General features: G+C 39.8%; 3 protein-coding genes across 3 annotated transcripts in view; 2 read left to right on the forward strand and 1 right to left on the reverse strand.

The window, feature by feature from the left end:
- On the forward strand, window positions 1-18099 carry LOC135079801 (CIMIP2 protein CG18335-like). The gene is made up of 8 exons (XM_063974410.1): window positions 1-188; window positions 2864-3002; window positions 4370-4466; window positions 6128-6303; window positions 6602-6761; window positions 9303-9441; window positions 15115-15213; window positions 17700-18099. The coding sequence occupies exons 1-8, from the start codon at window positions 142-144 to the stop codon at window positions 17764-17766; spliced, it is 924 nt and encodes a 307-aa protein (XP_063830480.1). The 5' UTR covers window positions 1-141; the 3' UTR covers window positions 17767-18099.
- LOC135086089 (elongator complex protein 3) lies at window positions 9597-14011 on the forward strand. The gene is made up of 7 exons (XM_063980854.1): window positions 9597-10231; window positions 10358-10522; window positions 10896-11010; window positions 11116-11366; window positions 11951-12116; window positions 12716-12928; window positions 13315-14011. Exons 1-7 carry the CDS (start codon window positions 9672-9674, stop codon window positions 13504-13506), a joined length of 1662 nt encoding a protein of 553 aa, XP_063836924.1. The 5' UTR covers window positions 9597-9671; the 3' UTR covers window positions 13507-14011.
- The window catches only part of LOC135079792 (kynurenine aminotransferase), a 10948-nt gene continuing 3413 nt past the window's right edge, over window positions 17891-25425 (reverse strand). Inside the window, exons 5-10 of the mRNA XM_063974398.1 lie at window positions 25286-25395; window positions 24499-24742; window positions 23190-23356; window positions 20813-20999; window positions 18984-19147; window positions 17891-18361 (exon numbers count right to left, since the gene is read on the reverse strand). Coding sequence (XP_063830468.1) covers window positions 18299-18361; window positions 18984-19147; window positions 20813-20999; window positions 23190-23356; window positions 24499-24742; window positions 25286-25395 — 935 coding nt within the window. The 3' untranslated portion in view covers window positions 17891-18298. The remainder of the gene's footprint in view (window positions 18362-18983; window positions 19148-20812; window positions 21000-23189; window positions 23357-24498; window positions 24743-25285; window positions 25396-25425) is intronic.

Below are 25425 nucleotides of genomic sequence, written 5' to 3' on the forward strand. Positions count from 1 at the left end.
CGTAGCCGTCGACGTCATCCGAATCAATGTATTAATTTTACTAAATTCAAGTAAAATCCCAAATTCCCCTTATTTTTCGGCTGAAATTATGAAACATCAGTGATCTTTGGCTTCTAATATCACAAAGTAAAGTTTGGCAACATGGCGTTGGATTTAGTCAGTATTGCACAGCCCCATTACATTCCTGGGTTAGTATCTTTCATTTTCTATCTATTTCTAGATATAGAAACATTTTCCTGTTCCTGACTAGGAGACTGACGCTCGTATTCACAAACATTACTATGAGGTCTCACAGAATGCGTGGACGCACAGGGTGACACGTGTACCAATCACAGAGCTCTATTCAACGCTGTGCGTTCGATTTTGTGCTTCACTTATGCAAGCATCGTTTGTGAATACAGGCGTAAGTTTCTTCCGCCACTTCTCAGCACCCGCCGGTGTTGTCCTGAAGTGGTGGTAGAGCAAGCTATATTTGGGATATAGGCCTTCGGAAAAAGTGCGTAGGTCCAAGAGATTTATACAGGGTGTTAGGTAAATGGGTATATGAGCCGACACTAGCCCATGTTAACATGGGCATTATAAATGGTATGGTGAAGTCAGAAATTCGATATCATCATTTTTTTTTTCTTAATTTTCATACAAAATTAATTTTATAAAATCAGATTTGTATGAAAATTAAAATAATTAAAATGAAGATATCAATTTTCTGACTTCACCATACCATTTATATGCCTATGTTAACATGGGCTAGTGTCGGCTCATATACCCATTTACCTAACACCCTGTAGAACTTGAAATGTCGTAGCTAGCCAGGCAGAGTTCACCAATATGACCAAACCAAGAGATGTTTTAGTTTTACTTACTACCTTCTTGCTATAGGAATAGCTTACTATTATAGTTAATTGAAAATATGTAACTCTTTCAGAGTTACATTGGAAAATTAAATTGTTTCAAAGCTCCATCATCCTAACCACATAACCTTGAAGTTATTCTGTAAAACTTTTTTCACCTTACGAAGTGCCAGGATACCGTCCTACCTAAAGACTCTACATTTCACGCAATAACTTTATGTCCCATGTGATATTACGCCTAGTGCCAAATGTCTTACGAGTAGGTATATCTTAAAAGATCAGCTTTGCATCATCATCATCGATTTTATTTTATCTGCTTTGTCACGTGACTTGGCTAACAATGCTATTTTCAGAGCTATAGCCTTTACAACTTTAGACACGCACCGGGTCTGAGCTGGCCAGACCAGAGCTTGCATAATGCCATTATCCATGCCCCAATAAGATTTTATAGCCGTGCTGTATGTAGACCAAGATGTAGGCTAGGTCATTATTTTATAGAACCTAGTGACTACAGTCGCTTAGAAATACTATAGTCTGGTCCGTGAGCACGTAGAATTTTGTCCAATGACCCCAAGCTACCCATCCTTATCGCTCGCGCGTAATTATGTTGCTATCGGGCTCGCACACTCACTGCGAGTGCCAGTCACACAGTCGCGACAGCAATATAATTACGCGCGAGCGATAAGGATGGGTAGCTATAATAGGGGTCATTGAACAAAATTCTACGTGCTCACAGAGCTTTAGTGTGTAAAGGTTATTTCGAAGAAGAATAAAGACAACAAATAATGCGCAAAAGGGAAAAAAACCTAAGTAAAGCAAATAGATAACTCTTGGTTAACTCCCTTGGAGTATTAATGGTCGACGACTTGGGATTGCTTGATGTCCATTACTTTCATTCCTCTGAAAAAGTTACCTACTTCCTCAATCAAACATCGCTCTAATACCTACTTAATATTGTTTTAATTCCGATGAATCATATTTAATTTTATGATCGTAAACGTTTGTTTACGATTTGTATTCTGTAAGTCTGAGTAGGTAAACCTAGTTCTAGTAGAGTTCTTATTATGCTGAAATAGTCGTTCCAATTTTGATGACGAATGTACAAGCAACACCTAAAATGGTGTTTGCATTTGTCCTCCGAGCTCCGTCCAGAGGCGCCAGTTGTTACGTAAGCTTTTGTAAAGCTCATATATCTCTTGTCAAGCTTTAACTTGTAATTGATGTGTATTGTACGTTTTTGCAAAGTTCTTTTACGTAATACTGAACGAATACGATGCGTCGGCGAAAAATATTTTGTAACATGAGATATGGGAATTGTCGCCGTGATAATAGAATCTTTATTAATCGATGGACGTAACTGATGATTAATGGGATGTCCGATTATGTATTTGGGTTTTTAGTTCAGTTAAAAATAACATCGTTTATTTTGGGCTTGGATTTTAATCCCAAAACAAACTCAGATTTACATAATTGTATTGTAAATAATCTGCGGAAAATCCTTATCGTATTATTTTCACAATGAAAACCTTGATTGAATTTCATGAAGCTCAACAAAAATGCTGATTCAATAATGCAACAAGAAAAATTAGAGCCTGAGTTAAGGCGATGGATAGAGGTTTTAAGTTAATCAAAATATTCTTAGTCTATTTTAGTATTGTAACCCGATTTTCCCATTAAATCTAAGTAACATAAGTATTTACTTCTAAGCTACATTGACGAAGAATGCACGCGTTTACAGGTGTCATGCAAACACACGCCTGTAAATCTCTATAGGGCTACTATAATCTATCTATCTATCAGCCTTTGGGGTTCCTCTTCGAAATATGCCTCCTCTTCAACCTTCTGCCGACTCCTGTCCCTTGTCCCTTCTTCTGTCCACTTGCATCCAGTTTATTCTAACTTGTTGCCATATGTCATTTGTACATCTTTTAGGCGGTCTTCCTCTGTCGTGGGTGTTATTGGGGGGTCTCCACTTTAAGGGCTACTTATACTTCGTTTGTATCTCCCAACAGCTACACAGGCCACTGTCCGGAGTACAAGTACAGGATCGGCGACACTTATGGCTCCACCACGCACAAGATCCTTCTGGACCCCAGCGTGCAGCACTCGGAGAGGCTCGTGTTGTCTGACAGAACTGCTGATGACTTTCAGGTAAAGAAATAAAAAAAGGATTAGTTTATATTCAGTGAACAAAAAATACAACTTCGTTAAAAGGGCAACATGTGTCGAGGTGCCAAAAACACTCCGATCCTGGTCTTCCTGTATCCATTGGTTTTATGCAGTCACAACTAGGTCACCTAGCTGCCTAGTGGGAGGCATGATTCATATTGTGGTTTTATAATTACACAATACAGAAACATTCTTCTGTATGCTAAATAATCCTGGGTTATGGAGTCAACGTTGTGCTTATAAATGAATGGACTTATTTCATGGCAACCACGGGCCGGACGACATAGCGTGGGCAGGCCCTATCTACTGGTGGACCGACGATCTGGTGAAGGTCGCGGGAGGTGCCTGGATGCGGGCTGCGCAGAACCGGTCGTTTTGGAAATCCTTGGGGGAGGCCTTTGTCCAGCAGTGGACGTCATTTAGCTGAAACGACGACGACTTATTTCATATTTAATCACATAATACGAGTAAGTAATGGGTACTTACCTACTACAAGTTTCATGCCCAACCAATGGAACAATGAATACGTACTTAAACAGAGTAGAGGACACTCGGTCCTTGATAGTTGCTTTGGTACAGTTAGCGTCAAAAGTTCATGACACCCAAAGTAGCCAAAAAGTTCGCAACACGTCATTGTTACATAGGAAAAGGATTGTGTTATCAACTTTAGGAAATACGAACTATTTAACGCTGACTGTACATAATTAACTTATTTACCTGGAGGTCCTATACCTACTTGTATTTCCCGCGTCACCGCGTTTTTTACTTGTTTGTATTGCAAAGGAATGGGTAATTTTGAAAGTGAAGTGACTAATGTAGAATATGCAAATTAACGCGTAAGTTTAACAACGATCACCAATTAACACCTAAAAGCACTTATTTACGAATGCTATTTATAAAACTTACAAAATACGTGTTTTAAACGCTATTGTTGAATGAATGTAAATGACAATTACAGAATAATTTTGCATGCCTAAAGGTGGAAGATGGAGATACCTACTTGAAAAATTGTAACACCTACTGATGTAAACCCATTTTCGCAAAATAAATGATTTGATTTGATTTGTTAAGCTATAAGTCTAGTGCTTAACTTAACCAGTGCCTGAGGTAGGTATGGGAGCGGCACGTGACGTGATTTTGACATAATATTTTGACGTTACAAACATTATTGCACTTCAGTTTTAGAACATAGGGAAGCGATCTTAATCTCGATCAAATCAAAAATAATTTTCATCGTCTACAACAGGTCCCTTTAGCTAGACAAACAACAAACGTATTCACAAAGATTCACTTTAGCTATTCTGGCTTGAAGAATTTGAATTTGCGTTATCAATTGACTGTATTTACAGATCTTCCGTCCCCCTCAAACTGACATAGATGTCGTGAATGCCAGATTCCGGAATGGCGATCCAGTCTACAAGCACCCCATGATACCAGGATATGAAGGTACTTCGTCCATACTTCACTTTTATCGCTTGATTTATTTAGCCACAACGAGGAAGCTCTTGGCCTGCATTTCACTCACCTGATGGAGAGACCCACAAGGCAGAGCGAGTTTCACTCGGAATCCTCAACCATAAAGGAACTGGCTATCTGTACCACATTGTGTTACGACAACAATGCTGTAACATTGTTTTTATGGCGACAGACTTACGCAATATGGTGGTAGCACTGGTAGCTAGCCAGGTGGTCTTAGATCAAGCCCTACTACTTAACTAACCAAACCCAGCAGAAAATGTTGCTCCCATTGGGAATCGAACCCGGGAGGCCGGGACCTCTAGATTTAATGGTCTGCAGAATGACGAGCAGGTACTTTTATCACATGACTACAGAGGCGGTTACAGACCACAACGCCAGCGGTCGAATATGTTCTCTCTGCTAGAAACTGTATCTGCTCTAAAAATAGACCTTAGACTTGTCAACGATTAAACACCTAATCGATCAACGGTCTATGTAGACCGGTCATAAATGGGGCATACTCGGTGATTCAGCACTGACTCACGGTGTGAACTGGTCGCTGGAATGCAATAATTTCCTGAAGTCTAATTTAATTTTAAGCCCAACGATCTTTACGTAAAAGATGTAATATTTTGTAAGGATATTGCGGTCAGACGCTTTCCTTATCAGCAAGCGTATTTACCCGTATGCTAAGTGCCAAAGTATTTCTTTGTCTTTTGTAAATTAAATCGTCCTACCTAGTACCTTTATTTCTTCATCACAAATGTTTTGAAAAAGTTGTTCATGATTTAGCCCTGACTCCTAGCGTGAGAAACGCGTTAATTGGTCTCTAAATAAATCGCCTCTACACCATCGTTCGTATAGATTTATGTGAATATGAAATAAAGGACGTCCACAGTAAGTATTCTGAATCTATTACGCATTCCTATGCAAGTAGATCATAACGACGATAAACTATTAAATATACTGGTAAATGTATTCAGAGAGATCAAATCAAGCAAAGGAAGCTGTTGTTATCCTTTATCTTGAATCGGCCCAGTTACCCTATCTGATAGTATGTGTTTGCGTTCTCTAATAACGGTATAGTCTCATTTACAATTATTATTACTGGTGTATTTGTTAGTGGGAACACTATCCACACAAAGTTTTCATGAAATATTCAATAGCCAATGATATTCAATAAGAAACGGTATATTCAAATGGTTCCGAACAACCGCTGGCTGGTTTTAATCCAGCATGAAATGGGGAATGTCTTTTTATGATTATTTGTTAGCTTTGTAGCGGTATCTTTTATTATTTTGAGCTGTGTCATGCATGATGCGATGTAAACGTTGATTGTTTTGGCTAATCCATCGTCTGTTCACATGTTAAGTTATTATAAATAACGCCTAAACTGCGGCTAGCCCTACATTATGCTAATTTTTGTTGACTGCCATAGAGTTCTATGATAAAGCTGTTCAATAGCAATAATAATTATCTAAACTTTGATTGGTTTTATCGTTAATCTGCTTTTAATGGTCATTTTCCCTTTTACTCTATTCGACAATCACCTGTCTCTGATAGCGTAATTTGGAGCCATCAATAATATCGTGATAGAGACAACAATATCTCGATTGTAAAGATTCAGGACTTTTTATTTCCGAATATAGGTTTTCTACCCCGACTAAACGCGCACTTCGGCCAAAGATACACGGTATCAGCGACAGAAGCACTATCAGAGTTCCAGAGGCTACAGTTGAACCAGCGAGCAGCACGAAACCAATTGGAAAGAGTTGTGGACTTGCAAGCTGGGAAAGGACAACCATGGGACTTGGTCGACAGATTTGTAAGTGAAGAAGATTGAAATTGGTCCTATTTTCATCCCATGAGGATAATTTTTGTATCCTCTATTTGCAAAGCATGATGCTGGTTGATGGTACAAATTATTTAACATTTTGGACATGAACTGATGAGGAAGAGGCTTTGTGAGTGGAAGAATGGAAGAGTTGTAATGGGAGGAGATGAAAAAAGAAGAAAGGGTGCAAGAATACGATGTGGAAGTGAGATGAAGTTCAGATGGAGTTCGAAAATGCTCAAATCCAAGGAAAATGTCTAAAATTCTAAACACTTATATTTTTCTCCAGTCGGCGACGGCAGAATTCAAACTACCCTTAGTGGTAGTACGGCCAGAATGTGCAGGAATCCTACGAGACCTGCCAATGGACGAGGCAAAACTATCACCAGCTTCACATTCAGTCAGCCCTTACTTTATGGAGGACGGTCCAGAGAAATTCATCAAGAAAGGTATGGAGATGATGGCATTCGTGCAACCATAGCGATATTTTCAGATGAAATACTTTTTGTGGAAAACTTTTTATAACTTAAAAAAAAATTGGTATCCATGGAGATGACGTTGTCAGATTGATAGTGATTTTTTAGCATTTTTACAATCAGTTTTTACAATTTATTTAAAATAGATGTCTTACGCAAAAATACACGCCTCGTTTGTCAGGACTCAGATTTGGGGGTATAATCCATCACAGTCAGTGCGTGAGTAGATAATAAGTTAAAACTTTGTCTAAGCAAACTATAACTTGGATCGTAGATCTGCGTAAGTAATATAGGGGAGAGGGGGGCAGCTTTGGACAGGGGCAGCTTAGAACAAATGAATTTAAAAATCACTGGTTTAGGCTACAATGGTATAAATCATAATTTATATTGCGAGCACTGATGCGCATAGCTGTCACATCTCATTTTTAATATTTAACTGTAGGTTAACCGGTAAAAGTGTTTTTTTGTTTTTGACTGCCAGTTTCGCTCTTTTTAATTTTGGTTCTAAGGTTTTTGTGGACGTAGTTTTATAAAATAGTGAGTGGTTTGTTTACTATATGGAAGTTTAAATAGTTTCAATGAAGATTTGATAAGAAATTGCAACATAAAAGTATGTTCAGTTACTAAATTTATGTTTTTTTCTGGAAATACACCCATGGGGCAGCTTTGAACGAAATGGTTGGGGCACCTTTGAACTTTATCAATTTTCTTTTTTAAAAGTGGTGTTATGAAACTTTAAGTCTTCTAATACTTCCTAGAAGGTTCTTATATAAAAAATAAGCAGATTGCTTTACTGCGACAGATAAAATTTCAAGCTGGATGAAGTCCGGGCAAAAGCGAGTTTTAGTAGGAGATTGATATTTTTTAAATTATGCAGTTTTGTCTTTGGTGTGTCATTAAACAGAACGTTTATTAGTATTTAGTTAATTGATATATCTTATATTTACTTTTTTTTAATAATATCCACGTCCCTCGTGTTAATTTGTACTGAGTGATTTAAAATAAAATAAACATGTTAAATTGATCCCAAATGACAGTGATCATTTAGAATTTTGTTTATTAATTATTTAAAAAATACAAATTCATAAATATTCAGTTTTATTTCATTGAAAAAAATACTAATTCAAAACTGCCCCATGCGTGTTCAAGGCTGCCCCGACTAGACATGGGTAGTGGGTAAAAACCCATTTCACCCGATTGGGTTAAAACTGGGTGATTTGGGTAAAAACCCGGTTTTTACCCATTATCACCCATTCTGGTGGGTGAAAACAAAAATAGCGTTTATTTTAAATGAGAAGTGGTATTTGTTGCTAAGGGGGCGTTCTAGTGTTACGTAATGCAATCTGGGGGGGAGAGGAGGTCTTGAAAAACGTTACAATAAATAAATAAATAAATAAATAAATAAATAAACCTTTATTGTCACCATAACAAAAAAATACAACTTTAACACAGCTTAACAATTAAAAATAAGGTGACAAGGGCATCCGGCTCAGCGTAAGCTGTACGGCACTAGGTCCATGCAGCGCTGGTTTTCAGCCGGTGCCAGTCTCCTGCACAGTAATACAGCGTAGGTACATAGGTAGGTGCAGTGATATAAAAAAGAGGAACAAGATTAAAATAAAAAACCACACATTTTTCATCACCAGTCACTAAGCCTCTCCCACACCGTCACACCGTCAGCTCGTTAAAACAAAATCAAAAACAAAGGAAGAATAATTACCTATATGCGACTTCGTTCAAAGTTAATTGTTTGTTAATTCTTCGTTCAAAGTTAAACAATGCGTTACAGTGGCGGAAGGGCGGTTCGATTTCAAGTTTTTAAGCAGAAGTACTTTGTAGTTGGTGTTGTTATTTGTAACTTTATACCGTAATGTCATCAAAGAGAGAGTTTGGCATCTTTGGCATCCCCCCCCTCCCCCCCCTCCATGTCCTTGCCATGATCACAAATTATTGTGTTCCTACTAAATTTCTTCTAAATCGGTTCAACGATTCTTGAAATAACACCATTTTATAAAATAATTGGTCACATCATCATAACGTGATCAATTTTACGATTTGGCCACGATATAAATGCATATTAGTGTTAAATTTGATTTATTACTTATTAATCAATAAACTTAAATGAGAAAAATTCAATAAAAATGAAGAAAAGATACCAATTGAAATAATTATAAAATTATTTGTTTTCACCCGGTGTAAACACCCACGGGTGGAATGAAACGGGTTTTTATTGGGTTTTTACCCTCATGTGGGTTTTTACCCGGGTGGAAACCCATCTCTAGCCCCGACTACGGGGCAGTTTTGAACATTTACAGGTCTGTGCAAAAATCTAAATATCTTAATAAGCGTTCATGAACAATTAAGAAGAACATCATTATTTTGTTGTGCGATAACCATGACCTCTATCTACGAAGAAAAAATTAATGAAATCAGTCAAATTTAGAAGATATTTAATAAAGTATGAAAATTGTTCAAAGCTGCCCCCCTCTCCCCTACTACTCTGTTTTTCTATAGGTTTTGCGGGTCACGTGCCTTATGGTTTCCAACGCTTTGGCGAATCATCGAAGAAGCTCACGAACTCGGCTCTCTGCGACTTCTCCTCCAACTACAGACGAAGGCAGAGCACAGAATGGGCACCAGTTAATGTAGTCAAGTAAGTAAATTATGCCAGATTTTTAAATAATCAAACGTTGATGAATAATAATTTTCGACTCGATGAAGCTGTATAATAGTTTCTGCTTTAGTCCGTTTCCTATTGATGAAACTAAACGTCATAACATGTGGCCGGCCAAAGTCAAATCTGTCAAAGTGTAAAAAAGTTCGCACTTCGTACAACGCGGATTTATTTTTGTGCGACTTAATTTCTCAATAAACATTAGCAAAATGAAGAAAAAACCTTTGTCGAATCTTTCCAAAGAGGAGCGGATGGTGATTGTGACATCCGAGCTCATACAAGAGCTGCTGGTGGCCCATCGTCAGGGCAGAGATGTTAACCTCAACAAAATGAAGACTAGGATTTCAGCAAAATACGGATTGGATTGTTCTCCGAGGCTGGTTGATATCATAGCTGCGGTACCTGCTGACGCTAAGAGCATTCTTTTACCCAAATTGAAAGCAAAACCTATACGTACAGCGTCAGGTATTGCCGTTGTGGCTGTGATGTGTAAGCCACACAGATGTCCGCACATAAACTTTACGGGGAACATTTGTGTGTATTGTCCCGGCGGTCCTGACTCCGACTTTGAGTACTCGACCCAGAGCTACACTGGGTACGAGCCGACGTCTATGAGAGCTATACGAGCGCGGTACAATCCTTACTTGCAAACTCGGCATAGAGTGGAGCAGCTAAAGCAATTGGGCCACAGCGTGGATAAAGTCGAGTTTATTGTGATGGGAGGTACTTTTATGAGTCTACCTGAGGATTATAGGGACTATTTTATAAGGTAAATACATTTTTCCATTAAAAATTCTGAGCCTTTAACAGTCAAGGAACTACTACATACGAAAGTCGGTTTTTGAAGATTATCAGCGACTAAGAGCCGACTAATTGTATTTATACTTATTTTTAGGAATCTCCACGATGCTCTCTCAGGCCACACATCCAGCAGTGTGGCAGAGGCGGTGAAATACTCGGAGAGGGCGAAGACCAAGTGCATCGGCATAACAATCGAAACCAGACCTGATTATTGTCTGCAGAGGCACATGAGTGACATGTTGAACTATGGGTGCACTAGGTATGTAATAAACTGTTTTTAAATTTAAGTGAGTTTTTTCCGCATTATAATAGAAAACAGCCTTATTTACTCCTTTTTATTAGATATCAGACTTTTGGAAAGACAAATAGCATTTTGTCTTGACTACCTAGCATAAAAAGAAACACAGCTTTTGTTTCCACTTATGCTAACTCTTGATTAAAAGCAATCCAAGCAATCTGGTAGGGCCCAAAAGATAAGGAGATATGTAAAGTGCCCCATAAGGGCTGCCTTTTCTTTTTTATTTTTTACTACATTTTGACGTTCATAAGTGCCACTTGTGGTCTAAACTGAATAAATATTTATGATTTTGATTTTGAATCATAAATAATTCTATTGATTTTTCAAATTTCAGGCTTGAAATTGGTGTGCAATCAGTGTATGAAGATATAGCTAGAGATACTAACAGAGGACACACTGTCAAAGCCGTTTGCGAGAATTTTAATTTAGCTAAGGACGCAGGATATAAGGTAACAATAGTAAAAAATCTTTTAACCCATGTTACTCTTTTTCTTAACTTTCTGCTTAGTAAAGAAATGTGTGCCAGTTTAAAACGTAAAAAATTAAACTTGCAGATTGTAGCACACATGATGCCAGACCTTCCCAATGTTGATTTTGAAAGAGACGTTGAACAATTCATTGAGTTCTTTGAGAACCCAGCGTTCAGAGCTGACGGTTTGAAGATATACCCCACTTTGGTAATCAGAGGCACAGGCTTGTATGAATTGTGGAAGACGGGAAGGTACAAGAGTTACCCGCCTTCTACATTGGTAGATCTGATCGCAAAGATATTGGCTTTGGTGCCCCCGTGGACTCGAGTCTACAGGTAAGATAAATGTTTACAAAATCTTATACAGTTTGTTTTTCATTATTATTTGTAAGACTCACTAAATAAAAGGAATTCACAGGAATTCCTTTTGCTTACAAGATATCGCATAGATCAAGATACTTATAGGCCTAAGATGCGCGCCGCGATAAGCGTTTATTGCGCCATTTTATCGATTTAACACGATAAGCCCATACATTTGTCGTCTAAAATCATTGATAAGATTTCATCGCGCCGCGCATTCTAGCCCTGCTGAATGGCATATTGTGGTAACACAGATCACCAAGTTACAGAATTCATAAAAAAAAATGTAACACTATTGATCCTGCTCCACTACTTAGAGTAGGCGCACACCGTTGATTTTTCGTCAGCCGACAGTTTAGTCGGGCAGTTGATCAGTATGGGCATGTATGGGAGTGCGCACACTAGGCTGATTCGATTTGGCCGATTCTTCATACAATTTAAAATCGGGCACAACTATCAGCCGACTAAAAATCAATGGTGTGCGCCTACTCTTACAGTTTCAAAAAGAAGTTAGTCTCTTCTAGTCATTCCTTAATACATTGTTCATACTTCCTTTTCAGGGTACAACGTGACATTCCCATGCCCCTCGTCTCCTCCGGAGTAGACCATGGCAACTTGCGGGAGCTGGCCTTAGCACGCATGGCCGACTTAGGAACCGACTGTCGAGATGTGAGGACCAGGGAGGTCGGCATTCAGGAGATACATAACAAAGTCAGGCCGTATGAGGCAAGTTTTTATTTGAGTTTTTTGTGTTGATATTTGGTATCTGTAAGTGTATGCCGGCCTTCATATTAGGGCGACAGCAGCACGGCAGCGGCGTTTGTCGTGCTGCTAAAGTCGCCTAAGCCTCGGCTCGACTGAAAATTGTTATTATTATTTGCGCCCAGCCTTAATGTGAAGGCGCTCTAAAACAGGTGGTCAGCAGGGCCCCGATTACGGTAATTTTTAACGTCTCCAATCCAGACGCGCTTCTTCATTTCTGCGATACGATTGGTCAAAACAAATCAAAACAGCTGACGAACAGCTGACGTACGCTGTTTTGACCAATCGTATCGCAGAATCGAAGAAGAGCGTCTGGATTGGAGATGTTAAAAATTACCGTAATTGGGGCTCAGGTACTGTGTGGCAAGGTGCATAGCAAATTGAAGCAAAGTTACGAGCTGTGTTTTGCTTGTTACAGTTGTTACCTCACTTACCGCTCCACTACCTCGGTCTGCTCTTGTAGACAGTGAGCCTTAGTGTTTTTATCGCTACATTATCGAACTGCCCGCAATGCCCACAGCTGCTACCATTAAACTGTATGTTAACTTTTTATTGCATTTCAGGTGGAATTAATCAGGCGCGACTACACAGCTAACGGTGGATGGGAGACTTTCCTATCATACGAAGATCCCGACCAAGATATCTTAGTCGGTCTTCTGCGCCTGCGTAAATGCGCCAAGGATACATACCGGCCGGAATTGAAGCCCGGACCGGATTCTAACTTTAAACAATGCAGCGTTGTGAGAGAACTGCACGTTTACGGTTCTGTGGTCCCAGTGAGTATTATTCTTGATTCATAATCATAGCTGACGATTTGTATACTTCTACTAGTAGTACTAGACAGGCAGTGTTGAACTGAAATATCGCTTTCTCAAGTGGTTGATAATATTATGAATAAATGATTTAAGGCTATCGTTATAGTGCTTACCAGTTGGCGTCGTCACAGTACAGTAAGGTCGTGTCCCTTACTAGTAGCTATACCCTAGCTGGTGAGTGCTGAAGCGGTAGGAGGCCTATCTAGCACAAGCATTTGCATTCAGTAGGATGGCGCCACTGTAGAGTAAGGTCCTGTCACTCGCCAGTGGTGCCAACTGTTAAGTATTCATTCATTAAAATGATTCCATAAAAATACGTGGTAGACTTAATAATTAACTATTTTCAGGTAAACGCCCGAGACCCCACTAAGTTCCAGCACCAAGGTTTCGGAATGTTGCTAATGGAGGAAGCCGAGAGAATAGCGCGCGAAGAACACGGCTCAGACAAGATGGCCGTCATATCTGGTGTCGGCACTAGGAATTACTACGCAAAGATTGGATATCACTTGGAGGGACCGTATATGGTCAAGATGTTGTGAATTGATGTGAAGAATTGGATGTTGTTTTCGAGAAAATGAAATATTTGGGTAGTTTATGTTGTCAACCAATGATCACAATACAAGAAAACGATTTACTTAACATTAACTATGAAGAAATGGATTGATATTCCAATAATGTTTTTTTTTTATCTGTAACGAGGAAGCTCTTGGCCTGTATCTCACCTGATGGTAAGTGACGATCAGGCCGAAGGTGGAAGCGAGCTTCACCCGGAATCCTCAACCACAGAGGAACTGGCTATCTTACCTCTAATTGCCGGTTTGAGATGAAGAAAACGATTGATGTTTAATTAGTGACATCACAGGTTGCTAATTTAAGGATAAACGTTTATTATATTAAAACGAATATTAAAATAAAATAAATATGAATTAGTAGACGTTTGGATTTGAACAGTACGCTGTTTGTATTTCTTCTTTCGACAATTTCCTTCAACTTTCAATTCATGTAATCGTTACCGTGCAATAAAGAATAAAATTCTTTAAATAATGGAAGTTTTTTTATTAACCCATTTTTTGCAGATCTTAAAACAGAAAAGATGAAGAGTGAAGATTATTTTATTAAGGTAGAAGAGAGTAGCAGCAATATTAAGAAGTCTTAGCTACAAAGCCCGGTCTGTGAGCACGTAGAATTTTGTCCAATGACCCCAAGCTACCCATCCTTATCGCTCGCGCGTAATTATATAATTAGTAGCTTGGGATCATTGGACAAAATTCTACGTGCTCACGGACCAGGCTTTAGACTAGCTTCTTCAGCTATCTTCAGATTATGTAATATTGTTTCACAAAACAGACAATATCTTTTTCGATTTATTAGATAGCTTTTTGAGGGCGTCACGAATAATACCTAAATTGTCTACGTTCGAGTCAGGTATTAGACTCCAATATGCATACCATTGTGTTCGAGACATTGCATCACTGTCTTGTATTATGATCTAGGACCATTCCCCTTCCTCTCAGATCTCTCCTCTTTACTTACGTCTGATCCCCTCCCGTTGACTGATGAGATCCGCCCCTCCCGTTGACTGATGAGATCCCCTCCCGTTGACTGATGAGATCCCCTCCCGTTGACTGATGAGATCCCCTCCCGTTGACTGATGAGATCCCCTCCCGTTGACTGATGAGATCCCCTCCCGTTGACTGATGAGATCCCCTCCCGTTGACTGATGAGATCCCCTCCCGTTGACTGATGAGATCCCCTCCCGTTGACTGATGAGATCCCCTCCCGTTGACTGATGAGATCCCCTCCCGTTGACTGATGAGATCCCCTCCCGTTGACTGATGAGATCCCCTCCCGTTGACTGATGAGATCCCCTCCCGTTGACTGATGAGATCCCCTCCCGTTGACTGATGAGATCCCCTCCCGTTGACTGATGAGATCCCCTCCCGTTGACTGATGAGATCCCCTCCCGTTGACTGATGAGATCCCCTCCCGTTGACTGATGAGATCCCCTCCCGTTGACTGATGAGATCCCCTCCCGTTGACTGATGAGATCCCCTCCCGTTGACTGATGAGATCCCCTCCCGTTGACTGATGAGATCCCCTCCCGTTGACTAATCCCCTCCCCTTTACTAAACCCTCTCCCCTTCCAGGCCCGACCCGCCGCTGTCGATCAACCCCACCGAGCTGTATCACAAACACGTGGGGATGCTACCGAACTACGCGGGACACGTGCCTGGCGCCATGTTCAGGTAAGATTGTAATGAGCGACCAACTTAGTGAAAAAGTGACGTCATAGCTGTCTTGCCATACTTTTAAAGATTATTAGCAATTTGTATTGCCCAAATTACTAATAGTCCCATTAGCCCCTCGTGTTAAGCTAAATAAGCTTGTGTTACGAGTGGGCTCACCACAATAGTCTGGCGGCGGTGAGCACTATTTGCGTAATCTAGATGTACCGACGATCTGGTGAATGTCGTGGGAGGTGCCTGGATGAGGACGGCGCAGAACCGGTTGTTTTGGAAATTCTTGGGGCCTTTGTCCAGCAGTGGACGTCATTTGGCCAACACGAACGAACTATGCGTTATTTGTGGTTTTGCTATGCATATTTTCATTTTGAGCAGCAATCTTTTTTTTAGGTCAAATGTCTATCAGAGTAGTCACGTTGTTGCAACAGTACCACTAATTAAGGTACTTAATTAAGCTCTCTTCATTTTAATGACATCCTGAGACTGTTAATTTAAATAAGTACTGAGAAGTTTATCATATAAAAAAAAATATCTTTGGACATTTTAGACTGCGCTTCTAGTCCCAAACTAAGCAAAGCTTGTACTATGCGTACTAGACAACGGATATAAACATACTTAAATACTTTTTTTTTTGTAAATACATACTTATTATTAGAGATGAAACGGATATCCGGCAACTATCCGGTAGGCCGGATATCCGGCCTAAATTTACTATCCGGCCGGATACCGGATAGTAACTCACTATCCGGCCGGATACCGGATATTAAAAAACTACGACAATTTCCTATTAATAAAATGAAATACATTAATCTTTGCGGTAAATATAAATAAAATGGCTTATAATAATGACGGCTTTTATTTAAAGTCCAAAAAGTTACAAAAAAGCCATTCTTCAGAAAGCCTTTCAAAAAACTAATTTCTTTTTCTGGGCTATTCACTCTAATGACGAATACATAAATACAGAGTGGCCCAGACGAAAATTCACTTTTGAAAATTGAAGGAAAGGAAAACTGTACCTAAATTTTTATAGAACTTTAACTATTGCAATTTGAAGGAAATTTAATGCAATTTATTTTTAAATTTACCTTTATTAAATTACATCGCCCAGGAGATTTCCTTGACGCTTACAACATTCGATCAACATACATCAAAATCTTGAAATGCGTTTGTTAGAATTACCTCGAAACCTATTTTCAATTTTTTGCCGAATGCTCAGCTTCAGTTGCTGCATGTTTGTTGGGTTATAAAAGTATACTCTATTCTTAATGTAACACCACAAAAAAGAATTTTCTGGAGAAAGATCAGGGCTTCCTGGTGGCCAGGAGATGTCATCCCTGCCTGAAATAATTTTTTTGTAGGAACATGTCTCTTACCATCCAAATGCTCTCATTTGAAGTGTGACACGTAGCCCCATCTTGGTGAAACCAAGTGCTCCGGTCATTGCGAATCTTGCAGCTTTAACTTTTCAGCCTACCAGTATAGCATTCTCAAAAATTAATCATCCTTTCAATGCAACAAACCTATTAAGCAGGGATGAAATCTCACTGCCTCTAAGAAGCGCTAATCTCATTCCAGCAGACTTCTTTTTGCGGGGTTACCTTATGAGCAGAGTATACTCTAATAATCCAAAAACTCTGCAGCATTCTTCCATCCTGAATCCATTTCGAGGTAACTCTAACGAAAGTTTTCCAAAATTTTGATGTATGTTGACCGAATGTTGTAAACGTCAAGGGAATCATGTACGATAAAATTTATAAAAGGAAGTAAATTTTAAAATAAATTGCACTAAATTTCCTTTAAATTGCAATAGTTAAAGTTAATTTACAAAAATGTACAGTTTTCGTTTCAGTGAATTTTCAAAAGTGAATTTTCTTCTGGGCCACCCTGTAGTAAATAATATCTGTTAATGTCGAAATATTGCCAAATAAAAAAGGCGATCTTTTTTTCACTGATGGTTTGATGACATGATGCATGCTGTTCAGTCAGATTACGCAGCAAGTAAACTAATTTAATTTTCGCTATTCAATTGCACACTAACGATAGCAACCGAAATCGCTCGAATTGATCTGCCCTCTAGACAAGTGGCAAAATCTGACATTCTATTCGGACAGATTCGATTTTCGAAAAATGTGACTAGTCTAGTCTACTAATAGACCCACTGATCGCGTTCGAAGCACCTGTGCGGCGCTAAACTCATCACGACATGAAACGAGACAATGGGCCAACTATCCGGCCGCCGGATATCCGGCTATCCGGCCAAGCAGCTGGCCGGATATCCGGTATCCGGTATCCGGCCAAACAACTATCCGTTTCATCTCTACTTATTATACATAGAAAATACCCAGTCCAATACAAACAAATATGTTCATGCACACAAATGTTTGTACTGTGCGGGAATCGAACCCGCTACCTCCGGAATAGTAGTCCGTTTCGAACCACTACACCAAACGGCCGAATAAAAGTGATTAATTAATCATAAATCATTGCAGATTTGGGAAAACATACGGGAACGACACTCGGGATGCTAAGCGGTGGCTTCGCGGTGATTTCGCTTGAAGTTGGAAAGCAGCTGTCATTTGTCACATTATATTCTTCGATGATCACGAAAATCAAGAGTGGTTACTCCTATTTGTACGAACAAATCGACTACCCACTATTTTGATACGAATTATACACAGTGTTTAACAAAATAACTTTTTTATTTTTATACAAGTAGATATAAACGTAGAAACACTTCATAGCCTCGGCTCGGGTTTTTAGAGACAAATAGCAACCAAAACCATAGATATTTAACCATAGATTCTATGTCAGGTAATCAGGATTGGGCAATAATGTTCTAATTTTAAGTACATAATGGATGCAATAAAATATTGAGTATTGAGTATAATATCTTCATTTTTTATTAACATCGATACTTGAGACTATACAAATGCAATAATTGTATTCTACATAATATCACAGATGACACTGAATGTTGATTAAAATGCGTTCACCTGATTACCGTATTATATACCGTACTAAGTACGTATTTTATAATATAATTAATCACAATATACAAATTATATAACAATTTACACGTTATACTTAATTACTTCTTCTTGGCGTTCCATTCACGCATGAGTTTGTCTGTCAACGCGAGGTTTTCGTCTTTCTGTAAAAATAAAAAGTGGAGACTGAGCCAATGTTTTAAAACTCTTCTATAAAATATTCAAGACAAGCTTTTGAGAATAAAGGAAGTAGCACACTTATCAACCCGGAAAGGGATCGTAACCGTATCAACACAAGGCGGTCAGTATTCTTTGAATGAAACTCGATATTGCAACGCACACTTATCCGCACCGTAACGTAAACGCCTCGCCTCGCAGTTGACAGCGCGCGACAGGCGATAGATACGGTGTTGATTCCTCTTAGAGTTGATAAGTCTGTTATGACCTTGACTAGCATGAGCCATTTAGTATGGGGAGGGTCGGATGAGACTTTTTTACTTGTCTTTACTCTTTATTTTTAGTAAAGATTCGAGCTTTACTAAAAATAAAGAGTAAAGAAAACAGTGTTGAGGTTTTGCTTAAAGTATTTTATACCATACCTAAAAGACCGATGGTTTACCGGTTTCTGATAAAGTTTTAATTCGTTATCTGACATAATTAAAGATCTCTTTGAAACCAAAAGTTGTAGTTTATCTGCCAGATACGTTTCTATCAGGAACTATCAGCGATGGAAAAAACATGTCTTATTAAGTCTTGTATCACTATGTCTAGTTTTGTGCAGCTTACCTTGATAAAGCAGAACCTAGCGTAGTTCTCGCCTAGATGTTTGTGCGCCTCCGAGTAGAAGGCGGTGGGAGGTATCGCGAGCACTCCCGCCTCTTTGGCGAACTTCTTCGTGAACTGGTAGTCTTTGTACTTGTCCTTCTCGGTTGAGAGGTCGATCTTCTTTGCTGTGGATGAAGAGGAATGTTTGAACCATAAATTAGTGTTAGGGGAAGTAGAGAAAATTAATTTGAGGGCTTCATGCAGGTAGATGTTATGACGTAGGCATCACTAAGAATGGATTTTACGAAACTCCACCCCTAAGGGGGTAAAACGGGACGAACGAAGTCGCGGGCGGCCGCTAGTTATAAATAACTTGAAAAAATCAATCGAACCCACGACTGCTCTTCCATATACTGGATGAACCCGTCAAAATTTTCTATGGCCAGTGTTTTTTCATCAAATTCGGTTAATATCTATGAAGAATCACGTTTTGTCAGCTTATTAAAGTCTGTCAAGTGATGATGATTTCCAACAATCATAAGAAGTCAGATTCCATGTAAAAATAACCCTACTCTACAGTGGCGCCATTCTGGTGAGTGCAAATGCGACAGTTCTCCTACTGCTTCAACGTCTATCAGTTGGCGCTACTGTCTTCTCTACTAACAAGTGACAATGACCTTGTTCTACAGAGGAGCCACGTGGGCGCTAAAACGATAGCCCTCATTGCCATCTTACCCAGACTATTCAAGTCAGCCACTACATAGTATCCTTCCTCTGGTAGCAGTCAAGCTAGCTCGTACAAGGAAATTACTCACAAAAAGACCATTTTGATCTGACTCAACTCACCTAAAGTCTGTTCGCCGAGAGTTGATAAAAAAAAATATCAGAGGTTCTAAACTCATTATAAATTGCGGCCCGCTAATTATTTTTGTCGATATAATGAAAAAGTTGGTAGATTATTTGGTCTGGCCTTTTTTTTTGGCCTGGATTCTCGGCTCGGTTACAATTTAATTTTGGACTACCATTTATAAGAATGTTCTAAAAATACCAATTATAGCCTGACCAGGAACATAAAAACCCTGGCATAGAGGCGCGTCAATTGCATTTGATAGTGCAACACTGAGTACAGTCGTACCTGTGTTAAATTAATAGGCTAACTTTATGTATCAGGATTCTGGATTACGGGCTAATTTGATATTTTCATAAATTAACGAATAAATATTATTATAGGTAACCTGGTTTAAAAAAATTAAATGAAACCATCAATCGAGTTAGTAGGATTTATTTTATTATTCGTCAATAAATCAAATTGAGAACTTGAATATTCAACTGCAATGTCTGCTCATGAACGCTTCAAACTCGGTACTTCTTTCCCAATTCCATAAAATTCAACACTTAGAAAGTGACAAGAAACTTTAAAATAGGTAGTTGAAACAAACCACAGCTAATTTTCATAGTGGACTGTACTATACGATAAACATGTCAGTCAATTTGATAACCTTTGTCGGAAACATTATTCAATGAAAATATTGTCCGAACCCTTAGTATTTCTCTTCGACAAATACTTTAACACATTGTGAACCACTTTTCTTTCACGACTATAAAAATATTTTAGCAATTTAATTCACAATATCAATTGCGCACATTTAAAATAAAGTTTGTTTACACTTTGACAGCAATATACTGACATGCAAGGTGACATGTCATTGAAGTTTTCAGTTACTGTTGCCATTAAAAGAAATTAGTACCATTAGTTTTCCGCAACATGGCGAGGGTTTTTATGTTCCTGGTCAGGCTATATGTACCAAAATCATCGTTCTCTTTGCTTTGAAATGAACTAAGGAACTTACCCAGTTGAGTCCAGTCGGCCACAACGAAGTACCCTCCCTCGGGCACGGTGGGGTTGAACCCGTTCTCTCGCAGGGTTTTGACAAGCGCGTCCCTCTTTGGCAATAATTCACGGGCAAGTGAGAACAGGTAGCAGTCAGGAGTGTTGTACCGGGCTAGCTCGTATTCGAAGGAACGCGCTACGGCTTCCTGGAAATAATTAAGGAGGGTAAGTCAGTGAAAAGGCTTTTTTATTTTATTTTTTACTCGCTTTCCGCCAGCGGCTTCGCCCGCGTGGAATTTTGTCTGTCACAGAAAAACTTTATCGCGCTTGTCCTTGTTTCAAAAACCGGGATAAAAACTATCCTTTGTCCTTTCCCGGGACTCAAACTATATCTATGCCAGTTCAGTGGTTTTGGCGTGAAAGTGAGACAGACAGAACAGACAGAGTTACTTTCGCATTTATAATATTAGTATAGAAGTATAGATTTTTATTTAAGTCAGTGAAACAAACAGAGCATAAGAGAAGTCTATAAACGAAAAAGTGTTCTGAGTTCCACCTCAGAGCATTAGATAATGCTGAGCGGTTGCTATTTTTGGTTCTATTAGTTACAACTTACTTCTGTGTCATTTTATGTAAGAGCCAAAATAAATGTTTTTCTAAAAAGGACCTAAAACTGCAGACATAAGGTGCACAGGTTAGTGACGCACATAAGCATGACGCACGTGTATTGCTGTTTTGCACGGCTAGTAAGTGGCGCAAGTCAGCGGTACCATACATCCGGCCGCAAGCGAATATAAACCTAGAGCCGTCCGCATAACGTGCATATTTCAATGATGAACCACCACCACTACAAGTACGCAGTTCTGGTGAATGACTTGAAGATGGCGCATGAGTGCTACGGCTCCATTCGCTCAGCACCAAACAAATATAGACCTAGAACCATTCGCATAAGGTGCACAATTAAATGACGTACCTGTATAGGCGTGACGCAGGTACACACAGTTCTGATGCACGACTTGTAGATGGCGCATGAGTGATACAGCTCCATTCAAGCAAATATAGACCTAGAGCCGTATGAATAAGGTGCACAATTGAATGACGTACCTGTATAGGCGTGACGCAGGTATAAACACAGTTCTGATGCACGACTTATAGATGACGCAAGACTGCGCCCGGCTAGAAACGAATAGGAATCTTGCGCCGCGGATATAAAGCACACAATGAGGGCTATCGTTTTAGCGCTCACCAGTTGGCGCCACTGTAGAGTAAGGTCCTGTCACTTGCTAGTAGCGAAGACAGTGGCGCCAGCTGGTGAGCGCGAAAGTGGTAGGAGGACTATCGCATTTGCACTCATCAAGATGGCGCCACTGTAGAGTAAGGTCCTGTCAATCGCCAGGGGTGCCAACTGTTAAGTATAAAAACGATAGCCCTCATTGAATGACGTACCTGTATAGGCGTGACGCAAGTATACACGCAGTTTTGGTGCACGACTTGTAGATGGCACATGAGTGATACAGCTCCATTCAAAATCAAAATACAAATCATTTATTCAGTTTAGACCACAAGGGGCACTTATGAAATATAGACCTAGATCAATCAAATATAGACCTACAGCCGTTTGAATAAGGTGCACAATTCAATGACGCACCAGCTGTATAGGCGTGACGCAGGTACACACAGTTCTGATGCACGACTTGTAGATGGCGCATGAGTGCGGCGGGCCCGTACGCCATTCACAAGCGAAAAAGGATTTTGCGCCACGGATATAAAGCACACAATGAGGGCTATCGTTTTTATACTTAACAGTTGGCACCCCTGGCGATTGACAGGACCTTACTCTACAGTGGTGCAATCTTGATGAGTGCAAATGCGATAGTCCTCCTACCACTTTAGCGCTCACAAGTTGGCGCCACTGTCTTCGCGACTAGCAAGTGACAGGACCTTACTCTACAGTGGCGCTAACTGGTGAGCGCTAAAACGATAGCCCTCATTGAATGACGCACCTGTATAGGCGTGACGCAGGTATAAACGCAGTTCTGGTGCACGACTTGTAGATGGAGCATGAGTGCGGCGGGCCCGTACATCAGTCACAAGCGAAAAAGGATCTTGCGCCGCGGATATAAAGCACACAATTGAATGACGCACCTGTATAGGCGTGACGCAGGTATACACGCAGTTCTGGTGCACGACTTGTAGATGGCGCATAAGTGAATATAAACCTAGAGCCGTACAAATAAGGTGTACAATTCAATGACGCACCTGCACATGCGTGAAGAACGTGTACACGCAGTTTTGATGCACGACTTGTAGATACCGTATGAGTGCAGTAGGCCCGCAGGCAGATATGAACCTAAATCCACAGACATAAGGGCAAGGCTCGCTTTTATATGAGGTACCTGTATAGGCGTGACGCAAGTATAAACGCAGTTTTGATGCACGACTTGTAGATGGCGCATGAGTGCGGCGGGCCCGTACGCCCAGCCGATCTTCCATCCAGTTACCGAGAACGTCTTGCCGGCAGAACCCACTGTGATCGTACGCTCCCACATGCCGGGAAGGGTCGCTGGAAAGAGTTAAGTAGTTAATAAGGGTATTTTGATTATCGTGCGTATTCCACGCATTACTATAATAAACAATTTTTCAAAACATCCTAAGCTATTAAGGATTGTTCAACGAAACTACGGTAGTGAAGGTATGACTTAGAAATGGTCACCAGATTTCAGAGTTGTACTGTGACAGCTCTGTCAACGCTATACCTCGACACATCATCGTCATCGTCGTGTGACGTCACGTCATCCATAATCAGTGAGTAGTGCGAGTGTAAACGTGATATGCATTAAATTATGAATAACTTGAAAAAATCGAACTGCCTAAGGCGGGAATTGAACCCACGACCTTCCCTTGCCGGGCGACTGCTCTTCCAACTGAGCTACTTAGATACTGGATGAATCCGTCTGATGGATAGGTTTGAGATGCGACTCTTAACGCCAATGATATTATAGAACTATAGATATGTTACGTTCATAGAAATTACGATTTGAATCCGTGCCGAGCTATTCCAAATTGCACACATTGACAAATGTAACTGATAAGTGAAACAAAAGATACGAAATAGCACGCAAATGAAAGAGATAGCTATAGTTTTAACGATTCTGCACTAACTAATCTATGTCCGCAGCGCACGCATCCTTATCGCTCTAACGTCAAAACAAGATCGCTTTCTCTTTCTTAACTTGAACATGGCGCATGGCGTCTTGATTGTTTGCATAAATAATTGAAAATATAAATACTATATAATTTTGCTTAATCACATGTGGTAAGAGATCCCTTGTATTTTGTTTACTTTAGAGTCATAATGGTACACTTTCGAAACACACACGATGGCATTTTTTATTTATTTTGGTAAGAACACAGGAACTTACGGTGTGGTACGCACGCGATTACGCACGACGCAGGCCACACGAAGACTAAACACAAGACGTCCCAATTGGGACGTATTTGAGTATTCACAGCGCGAGCGCTTATAACATTCTGCTTTTGTTTTTATATAATATCATTGCTTAACGCTAAATATTAAATAACTGTGATATGCATTGTCTTATTATTACACCACGAGTCTTTGCGCCGAGTTATGTTAAAGTTAGTCGATAAATGACCTGAAAATCTTAACTAAAAGTATGTAGATGATAAAAAATACAAACTCACCTATCCTAACATGCTTCTGCGGCTCATACACCATCCACTCATACACCTCGTCGGACAAGCACAGCACGTTGTGTTTCTTGCACAGATTCGCTATCACCTCCAATTCATTGCGAGTGAACACTTTTCCCAAGGGATTGTGGGGGGTGTTCAATATCAACATCTTGGTCTTTGGACCGAAGAGTGACGTCAGCTCTTTCTCGTCTAGCACCCAGTCTGCTGACGTCATGTTTGGGGAGTTTGTTTTCTGGACGAAGGAAATAGTTTTTACAATGAGAAAAAAAAAGTGACTTGGAGTACGAGAATTACTATGAGAGAGTATAGAAGTTGTTCAGATTAAAGGTCATAGCACACTTATCAACCCAGAAAGGCAGGAACCTTTTGCCGCGAGGTGAGGCGTTTACGTTACGGTACGGATAAGTATGCGTTGCAGTACGGAGTTTGATACAAAGAATACTGACTGCCTCGAGTTGATAAGTTTACGATCCGTTTCCAGATTGATAAGTGTGATTCATCCTTTATGACCCAATGTATACTTAAAGATAAATAAAAATAAATAAAATAAATATACTTGTATACCCAATGTATACTTGTAATTAAAGCCACTTCATGAATTCTGGTGACAATGCAATATAATGATATCATAGAGCTGATTTGATAATGGATCCGTAAGGTGGAAAAAGCCATAGGAACTCTATGAAAAAACGATGCACCTCGTTAATGAAGGTTCTTACGTTATAGACCATGTACAAGTTTTTTTAAATGTTTTTACAGTAGGTATTATACTCACAGGCTTCAAAGCAATGAACTTGCTGACGCCTCCAGCAAACTTGATCATGTAGTCATAGCAATCGAAGTATGGCTCGATCACTATCACCTCATCACCCTTGTCCACGTGACCTGGAATTTAAATGTACATATTTATCAGAA

The sequence above is a fragment of the Ostrinia nubilalis genome, chromosome 2, assembly GCF_963855985.1.
Source record: "Ostrinia nubilalis chromosome 2, ilOstNubi1.1, whole genome shotgun sequence".
Taxonomy (NCBI): Eukaryota; Metazoa; Arthropoda; class Insecta; order Lepidoptera; family Crambidae; genus Ostrinia; species Ostrinia nubilalis.